Below are 9,918 nucleotides of genomic sequence, written 5' to 3'. Positions count from 1 at the left end.
CCTCCCTTAACGTTCCAGAGTTTCTGTCTGCGACCAAATTAGACTTTTTTGTTGTTGTTGAAATTATCCACATGTACAGACACATGTACGCTTTTATTTAACCCGTTTGCCCTTGCGCGTGCATGTCAAAAGTCTGGTTTCTAATGAGTTTCCCCCAATATTGGGTCCATTTCACGTGCTGAAAGCAATCATTCCGTGAATTGGTATATTTATGGGCTGCCAACAGACAGATTACCGGCAATAGGTTGGACAAAGTGCAGTAACTCTATAAAATGAAACATGCATTGTAACTGACATTGCAGCTTGATGGCAGAGTACAGACCCATCTCATAAGGCTTGCATTACCTTGAGAAAGGAACACAAGTGCAATAAAAAACAACTAGTCGGAAGCATAGCATTATTTTATCAAATCGATTTTTATTAGAACGAGGTAGCTAAACACGGGGCTGAAAATTGGACATGTTGAGCTCGTTTGTGGGGCTGCTGGCGTGTTGTGAGGCTGGGGCGATAAACCTCAGCAAATGATTGAGCCACATCACCATCAGCGGATGAGAACTCTTGCCGAGCCATGTATTTTATGCTGGTGCCCTCGGGCAGTCATTTCCCCACGAAATTGTATTGTTCACTCCAGTGGTAACGACGAGAGGAAATCTTTGTGGATGCATGCGCGTTGTCACCGCGTTAAAAGACATTTCCGCTCCCTCGTTTGTGGCACCTTTGCCCACGTTGATACCTGACTGAAAGGTCAAACGAAGTCAGTTTCTGGACAATATTCGGTCCGGTTGCTAGGAAGGGCCCCAGTTCCAGTTCCAGTTCCCAATTTAAGACTGATCAAACGTTTGCCAAAACATAGAATGACCATAAAATACCATCAAGTGAACGAAGAATTGGTCCGCTAACACCTAACGCCCTTCCTCAGTCTTCAGCCCTTTCCTTAACCTAACATGTACTTTAAAAAAAAAATCATTAACCCTGTTACATTATTAGTAGTGCAATCGCAAAATAAGTTTCACAGATCTTTTAAACGGTACTTCTTGCCGCAGAATAAAGGTGTATTTTCCCGTTTTCCGATATATACAAAAACAAAATCATTTTGAAATCATGGCTCTTAAATACAAAAGAGACTGAAGATCACGCATTTACAGTAAGGCGCAATGAAGTCTCGTTCCCTGCAAAGTTAATAGCAATAACTTAAGGCGGGTAGTCAGAACCACATAGTAAAATATATATTCACAACCAAGTTAGACAATATGTGGTCATTCTGCCGTCGGTGTACATATGTGATTCTGGCCCCAGTAAACAGGTGGAAAGTGCAATGGTAACTTTTCTTTTTGGTACTTTCCCTGAGTTGATTAAAACCTTGACACAAAAAAAGGAAGGCAATTATCATTAGTGAACTGCAATGAAGGAAGTTGAGTCATGTTCCCCTTTGGTATTGCTATTTCTGGGATAGCCAGAGTTAGGAGGTGTGGATGTTCTCCGATGTGGATGACCTGGGCGACATGGACGGAGACGTGTCCGACCCGTCCCCGGATTCTTTAGCAGCGGAAATGGAAAAGTTGGGAGCGAATCCTTCTTTCTCTCGCTTCTTTTGCTTCATCCTGCGATTCTGGAACCAAATTTTGACCTGAGTCTCGTTCAACTCAAGCGTGGCCGCTATCTCTACTCTCCTGGCGCGGGTCAGATACTTGTTAAAGTGGAATTCCTTTTCCAGCTCAGTTAGTTGTTTCGTGGTGAAATTGGTTCGTATTGTGTTCGTCTGACCAGCTGGTCCATAATCTGCGATTTTGGCTGGAAATGTGCAAAGGAAGACAATTACAGCGAGCCAACTTGAGCATCCCCCCCCCCCTCCATACAACCAGCACCATTAACCAACACACACACACACACACACACACACCAGCTATAACTGTCCCATGAAACATGAGATGGATCAGTTCGAGGCTTTTAGTCTAAATTCAACTCAACTTATTGAAGAAGACTTCGAACAATATATAACCCTTAATTGTCATAAAGGAGAAAAAATAAATGTCCGTCCCTCCTCTCCCGCCCCCCCCCCCCCCCTCCCCGGGCTATGCTGGGGGTTCCCTAAGTAAATATTGCCCCAGCTGTTACAGTGAAGTGCCATTAAACCAACTCGAAGTGAAACTCACTACTTAAATAATAAATTGGTAATTTATATCCGAGATCATGTTTCACCGAGTGGAAATCCACGAACAGGACATCATCACACATTCCCCTTCAAGCTGCAGTCCCGCCTTCCGTGAGATTTCCCTGCCATTTTCAGCTCAGTTTCATAAATCTGGAAACATCCTACCGTTTATCTCTTATTTAGACCAATTGACTTCGGGAAAGGGGAGGAGCAAGGGGGCCATTGCAAAACGACCCCAATAAACATTGGGTGTTAATTTACAGGTCGAGATTACTTTTCAAAAATATTTACATTAAGCTTTTTTGTTTAATGTTTACAGTTTCAAATTGCGAATTTTCGAATCGTCTTTCAATTGGATTCCTGCCAGTCTCCTGAGTCACTCACGGGGAAATACATCTTCGGATCGCTTCACTTACTGACCTGTTTTAGGAGGGTTTCTTTTCACTTTCATCCAGTCAAAGGTTTGGCCAGATGAGGATGAATCTGAGGTGCAGGAAGGTTCCTTTTCCCCCTCTTGAGATGGCGACAGATTAGCATAAGTCTCATACGCCAAGCCCTGTTGCTCATGGCCGTAAGGATGTTGGTACTGACCCGTCCCCGAGGCCCCACAGTAACCGTCTGAGAGTGGGTTGACACTGGCTCCTACGTTGCCAGCGTACCCCGAGCTTTGAAAGCACGCCCCGTCCGACTCTTGAGCGAAAAAATAATGGTGATTGTAACCGGTGTTACAAGTTTGGGTGGCAAAGTTGTTGAGGCCTGGGCTGGAGTATGGAGTCGTCAGGCTGCAGTGATGCGAATACCCCACTGGCTGGTGCTGATGTTGAAGTGTATTGTGCGCGCTTCCTCCAGCTAAGAACAGTCCATCACTAGAGTAATTGTCAATATTACCTGCACAAGGAGCAAAAGCTGTTATCCCTTGTTCTGAATGGTGGTAACCCTTGGATGAGTAGGCGCTTGTCCCGCGATTACAAATTGCGTACTCTAAGAAAGAGTTCATCCTCGTATTGTCCATCGGCGAATGATGGACGGCCAACCTGTTCGGGATTCTCCCTGCCCCTGAAAACCCCCAAGCACTATGTCACCCGGCAAACTTCCTCCATGGCTCGCTAGCAATCAAACGGTATCGCTCAAGAGGACATTCACGTGAACTCGGCTCACCAATGGCAGGAGACCTCCCGATGTTAGTGAACTGCATGGGGTGATCCATCACCGCCGTGACATTTACATCACAAAAGCCTTCAATCAAAGTTATCCGCATCAATCTGATGGTAACACTTAAATGTCAAATCGGCCTTAAAAAAAAAAAAAAAAAAAAAGAGGGGAGGGGGGGGCAAAGTTGGAATTATTCAAGTTGGCTTTAAAGTGTTAAAAAGATTTGGTCAAACCAAACACAACAGCTGGCTACAAAACCTAGGCAATACTATCTCACAGAAGCACAGCAGAGCACAAGTAGGTGTTGCGGTATATATACTGTATTGTTTAATCTGGATTAAACTGGCCTAATGGTGGGTATGGTTTTTTTTTAATGCACAGGTTGAAAGATGTGGAACGCTCGGGTTAAAGCAGTCTACATACTGCTGGAAAAGGTGGAAATTGTTAGAGGAATGCAAGGAGGTTGTATGGGGGATGGGTTATAACCTAAATAATCCGTTCTAAATGGATTGAAGTGATCTTTTGGTGAAGGGCTGCAGTGTGTGTAAAGGCTACGAGACGTATGTATGATTTTTTGGAACGATAATGTTCCCCGTGGGATCTTTGATTAAAGGGTTTATAACAAATATTGCTTAATCACCGTTTTTATGTCCCAATTTTGTAATTCGTTGGGATCTACTAAAAAGTCATAAAACCACGAGTTAAATTTGGAGAGGCGGTGTCATAAATCATAACTATATTGCCATTTATGTTCATGCAGTGAAAATATGTAGCCAATTCATTGAAAGATAAAGCATAAAAAATAAGATGCCAATCCAATTGAATCTTTTTTTCCATAATTTGAAAAATTCAACCTCATTACATCATTAAAACTAAGATAATGTCTATTTAAGAGGCATATTTCGGTTGTGAAGAAACGATGGCCTCGAGAATGTTTTCTATCTGATCAATTTATCAATAAGGCGATACATCAACACCGTGAGTGAAATAAATGGCGTGCCTTTGAATTTAAAAGCTTTTTTGAGTTAAAAAAAACAACTTTTGCAGTATCCATCTTACAAAGCCTTAGACTTGTTATAAAGTTTCTGGGTACCTGTAACAGATGCAGCGTTGACAGCACTGTGGGTGAAATCAATCATGTGATTTCTCAGTGGGTGCAATATATATATTTCCAGTTCTCAGGCTGAAGTTTCCTACACAAGGAAGGTAAATGCCAGTGAGGGGGGGGGGGGGGGGGGGGGGGGGGGGGGGGGGGGGGGGGGGGAGAGATACTTTAGAGGGAAATGTTCTGTGCATCATTAATATTTCCTCGTTCCAAGTTTTGAAATGTATTTTACTTAAGTCAGCAAACCCGTTGTTAACTAATAGAGGGAAGGCTACAGTACCTTGACAAAGTGAATGGTGATTATTCTTACTTTGTGGGGGAATTGAAGACATCTCACACAATGTCCTTCACAGTCGAGTTTCATTCGCTGTCAGGTTGTGCACTATTACCTCAGCATTTAAGCACATTTAATATGTTTGACATAATAAGATGGTTTTCCCTTTACATTCTTGGTTATCACATATATACACACAGTTTAGTGGTGATTAGCTAGAAGCCCGGGGCCTACAATTATACTAATTTACTCAGTTAACAGAAAAAGATTAATTGTACAGTATGTGATGTGTCACTGTTGCACCTAGACATTGAAGATGCTCGTCGCTCGCCATCTGTTAGGTTCATGGAGAGCTCATATTTTTCACATAATGATACCTTATCACTGTCAACCAATTCAAGAAACATTATTTTTGCCTTCACTCATTCAGTTGGTGGATCCATATGTCAAACGCAGATCTGGGAGAGAGCAATTTAAATGTTTGACGTCAGCCCCATTTCGCCACTGCTTATTGGGGGGGGGGGGGGGGGGGGGAGGAGAGAGATAGAATGGTAAGTGGCCCCGTGAAAAGGGAACCAAATGAAATGGGTAGAGGGGTGACAGGGGGTTGACAAGTACAAGGAGAGACACGGGTGAAGAACTCTAGGCTAGGCGAGAGATAAGGGATGTGAGTGCACACACAAAGGAAGGTGCACACACCACGAGAAACAGAGAGACAAAAGACGGATGGGGGTGGGGGGGGGGGGGAGAGAGAGAGAGAGAGGGAAGAAAAGCATTAGCCATGCAGGTGACTTGGGAAGAGACACTGGGGTGTTATCGGAAACACACAACTGCAACAGAGAAACATTGCAAGTGAAGAGGCCAGCAGTCATTGTAACAGAACATTATCCAACCCCAATAATGAATGGTCAGCCAAAAAAACAAGAGTCTTCGGCTTGCGATTGAATGTACAAGTAGTTTAGAGAAGTTCCAACGAGTATATAGTGTCCCACCCAACAATAGCCACAGTCTGGAGTCTCACCGCTCCACTCATTTAACATGTGCTGATACAGGCTTATAAGGGAGCGCCATGAACGTGCTTCATCTATCAGCTGCTTGCCGCACGGTGTCAAATCTTTACCGTGTTGGCCAAATAAAATGTCTTCGGTTGCGAAAACTTTTGTGCGAGGTGAAACCGTTGAGTCATCTAGGAAGCGACCTTGCGGCTTGGTGTCTCAGTCATCCAGCAGCGCCGACCTGCATCCTGCAACGTCCGTCCCTACCCCTGTAGCATTGAACTACAATGGAAGTCATTTAATTAATCTTTTGAAAATAACTGTACTGACACGAATTACTTTTAATAAACCGGCAATTTCCATATTAAGTTCCACGTTAGTGAACAGAGCGAGTTTGACACGAAATGAATAGAATTTTCAAATGGTACTGGGTTATTTCATTGATTAGTACAGTTGGGGATGGGCATGACGCTATTGGCACCATCTTTCGCAATATTTAGTGTCAGGCATTTCGTTCAACTGAATCGAAGTGGGTTCACTTTACACTATCCTGTATGCATGGCAATATGAGACCAGGCGCCCACGGTGGATTGAAACGAATTGAACCTTGTTGTAATTGGTCACAACGGCGAGTATATATATATGCCGGAGTACATATTGTCTCCCTTGAACTACGAAAGAAATGGCGTTCAGCGGACTCCGGGTTAATTCAGGAAGGCTACAGCGCCGATCTTGAATGGTCACAGAATGTTATAAATGTTAGAACTCGTTGAACGAGGAAGTTTCCGTATTATCCCCATCCCGAGCAAGTTCTACATTGGTGTCACCATTGTTGATCTTTGTGAGCGACAGCATCTTTGAAGTCGATCTCTCTCTATTTTAACGTCAAAGCTCTTCAACAATGTGATTGCACAAATCTGTAATTATTTTTATCTGACTGTCCACCAATACTAGCGTTAGATTATTCCGTTGACCGAGACACGCCATAGCTGTTTCTCTCTTCATTTCCTGTGTAGAATATGTACACATAACAAGGTGTAAGTATTTTTCCTATCCTTGAAAATACTGTTTTTTCAGAAGAGTTTGGCCTGCTGGTGTTGCATTAGGGAAGCCCCCCCCCCCCCACCCCCCCCCCCCCCCACCCCCAATACATAACACCCCCCCTTAAGTGATGATCTATTTTTATTGGGTGGAAAAAACAAACGTTCTACGCATTCTGCAAAGTTATGAGCAGCTTTTTTCCTTTTTGTCACAGCTGATTCCCCAAAGTCGACTTCAGGGGGCACTCATGTCTGAGGTACCAAATGCGGTCCCATCTGTTCCATTCAACGAACGATAAGGTGCCACTGATATAATCGCAGTGCAGAGTTAAAAGCATTGTATCGTCGCCCCCTTAAACAAACCCCCCTCTATTCCTTATTGTCTTCTCAAGGCCTGAAATCAAAATCGGATGTGAAATCCTAATGGGCTGCCCTGTTGGGGGGAAACAGGACGGTACAGTACAACCATTCAATAAATAGGAACTGTTTCAAATGGTGGACATACTAGATATTGTCAAAAAACCAGGACAATGGTGAAAATAGAACATAGGCAATGAATGAAGAATGGTGAAGAATGATCGGGGTGACATCACACTTGGGTTCTCAAAGCTAGTGGGCCGTGAGTAAGGAAAGATCTAGAAATATCTCGAAAGGTTTGAGATTCGGGCGAAGGATGGGTTAAAGAGTCTATAGAATGGGCACAAAATGCTGGAGTAACTCAGCGGGACAAGCAGTATCTCCGGAGATCAGCCATGATCATATTGAATGGCGGTGCAGGCTCGAAGGGCCGAATGGCCTACTCCTGCACCTAATTTCTATGTTTCTATGTTTCTATCAGATAAGGAAAGGGTGACGTGAAGGGTCGAGACCCTTCTTCAGTCTGTTTGGTAATGGTGAGGAAGGAACAGCCCAGCCCCGTTCAACTTGTCTGAAATCTGCTGTAATATGTTATTTTCATGCAAAACTGTCATGCACTTCAGTTGCCATAGAGACGTGCCTGCTAGCGGTAGGTGTCCACGTTATTGGGTCTGATGGGACAACATATGTGCACCAGTGTGGTAGTGGAGGCTGGTATTTCCTTCTCTCTCCTAATGGGAAGTGAAGCGATGTGAAGAGGAAAAAAAAAATGGAACATCTCATAAACGAGAAACCATGTGGTGTGTTGCAGGCTGACGTGCCGCAGTCACCACCAGTGGACCATTCGATATGAATAAGCAATAGGACTCCTTCGGTCTCCGGACATGATTTGTAGAGTTATGTGTAAACACCAGGCAGGCTTCTTAAAACACTGTTCACTTCATCCCAAGGCTTTCAAAAGTCTAATTTAAAATCTGGTAATACACACACATGCAGCTCCTGGGGTTTGTCACTCTGACTTATACACTCGCTTTATTATTGGCATTCAGTGTTTAATTGTTATTTTTTATTGTGTTTTAATAAATAATTAGTTTTATTTGAACGATATATTTATTGACTGCCCGGTTTCCAAGCCATTCAGAGGACATGGCGAAATATGTCTTGGCGATTGATTTTAAATTTATGAAATTGATCAGAAATTGACAAGGAGGAGGAAGGGGGGGGGGGGGGGTGGGGGTGGGGGAGGGAAAGGATACGCTATTATGTCTTTACGGAAGGTTGGATGGAGTGGTTAGTTCCCATTTATTAAGCCTGTTCTGTGGGCGTAGAATTGATTTGTAATTGTCACCGGCGTGTTCCCTGGACGCGAAGCAAGTTTTCCCGGTCATTATGCTATGTAAAGAGGCGCTCGTTAGAGATTTGTATTGATAACACGTCAGGGTATGCACACGTGAGTTGAAGGAGTTTCTACTCAATTAAACTGTCATGCATTTATATTGGAATAAAGGAGAACGCGTAACTAACTCTGCGGCGAGATTAAATCCTGCAATTTGATGGAGTTCGGAGCTCGGATTCGAGAATAAAAACCTCTGAACAAGACAGTCCATTTCCTTAGTTATTTTTAGAATCTTTGCATGGATGTAAAACACAGCTTGGTCTGGTTTCCGGGCCCCTGTCTCCAGTTGGATCTGAATCTTTATATTAGACAGATAGATAGAAAAGATGCTGGAATAACAGCGGGAGAGTGGAAAATCTTTACATTTCTCCCCATGTTGTGTATTTATCTGTGTTGCATCTTCCACCCTGTTTATTCTGCCTCAAATGTATTCGCTTTCCCTTTTAAACCATAGGCAGTTAGTTTATAACCAGTTTTCTTATTCTGTTAGCTTCTTACTCTGTTTTGTGTCTCTCTATCTTCTCGTTTCGTGGGCTCGTGTCTCTTCCATTAGAACTTTTTTTTGTACAGTTGGCGGGGAAGCAGAGTTGAACGACCTAGGTCTGATTTGTATTTCAGAAACTCAAAAGGGGCTGCAGAAGGAGCATTGGGCAAAAGGTAGAAAATAATCAAATCAGAACAGTGTCTGAATTATTAAAGATGCATCAATGATCGATATGCAAGGAGTATCCAGAGAATGCCGAGCAAAGGGGGTCAGCAATGAAAAGTTAAAGTGAATTAAGGACTTGATTGTTTAAAAGATTCCATGTACCTTAAAAAATAACAGTTAACATTTCCGAGCTTTTTTTCTAAATATATGGAATAATATCAAAATACTTTGGTGGGGGGTGAAAATATTTGAGAAGAATCGGTAAATGATGAGTGCCTTGTATCCTATGCAAACACGGCGCCATTTTGTAGCAGGATAATATGGGCTAACAGATTGTGGTATCAGCAGCCTCTCCCACTCAGCATTTCCGAAGTCGCCACCAACATTCTACCTTGCTTGGGAAACACCCGTGACTCGGCAAATGCGTAATATGATTTATTTTTCGTGTCACTGCGATTGATTTCTCGAAATGACCCCCTTCATTCATAAAGCAGCGTGATGTATGAGTTTAAGTAAAAAAAAAAAATTACATCTTGTAAATAAGGCTCCCCTGGCGGGGAGTGAGGGCAGGTGGGAGCCCCAGAAAGTGGAGCACGATTGTGAATTAAAAAAATGGAGCCGATGATCGATGTTGGTACGCGAGGCTCTGGTCCTCAGTCTCCAGTCCCGCTTCTCTGTTTACTAAATTCCTTCATCGTTTTCTGAAGTGTAAGCTCCTATCTCCTCGTTGGCTTGTTCTCGTTATACCCTTACTGTTTCCCCCACGATCTAGAGAGAGTGTGTGTGTGAGGGAGAGAG

The 9,918-nt window shown here is 43.3% G+C and overlaps 1 protein-coding gene and 1 long non-coding RNA gene across 3 annotated transcripts; one reads left to right on the top strand and one right to left on the bottom strand.

Annotated features, from left to right (window-relative positions):
• Positions 1–396: 396 nt before the first annotated feature.
• hoxb1 (homeobox B1) lies at positions 397–3,484 on the bottom strand. The gene is made up of 2 exons (XM_033034952.1): positions 2,573–3,484; positions 397–1,791 (listed from the first exon to the last, which is right to left on the bottom strand). The coding sequence occupies exons 1-2, from the start codon at positions 3,162–3,164 to the stop codon at positions 1,460–1,462; spliced, it is 924 nt and encodes a 307-aa protein (XP_032890843.1). The 5' UTR covers positions 3,165–3,484; the 3' UTR covers positions 397–1,459.
• LOC116981833 lies at positions 2,278–7,009 on the top strand. 2 transcript variants are annotated; one of them, XR_004414300.1, is made up of 3 exons: positions 2,278–2,415; positions 3,686–3,766; positions 6,934–7,009. It is a non-coding gene; the product is annotated as an uncharacterized LOC116981833 (long non-coding RNA). The 2 variants fall into 2 exon arrangements; XR_004414299.1 differs by lacking the exon at positions 2,278–2,415 and adding an exon at positions 3,512–3,601.
• The last annotated feature ends 2,909 nt before the right edge of the window (positions 7,010–9,918 follow it).

The sequence above is a fragment of the Amblyraja radiata genome, chromosome 16, assembly GCF_010909765.2.
Source record: "Amblyraja radiata isolate CabotCenter1 chromosome 16, sAmbRad1.1.pri, whole genome shotgun sequence".
Taxonomy (NCBI): domain Eukaryota; kingdom Metazoa; phylum Chordata; class Chondrichthyes; order Rajiformes; family Rajidae; genus Amblyraja; species Amblyraja radiata.
The sequence above is the reverse complement of the archived record's forward strand: the minus strand, read 5'-3'. Positions and strand labels throughout refer to the sequence as shown.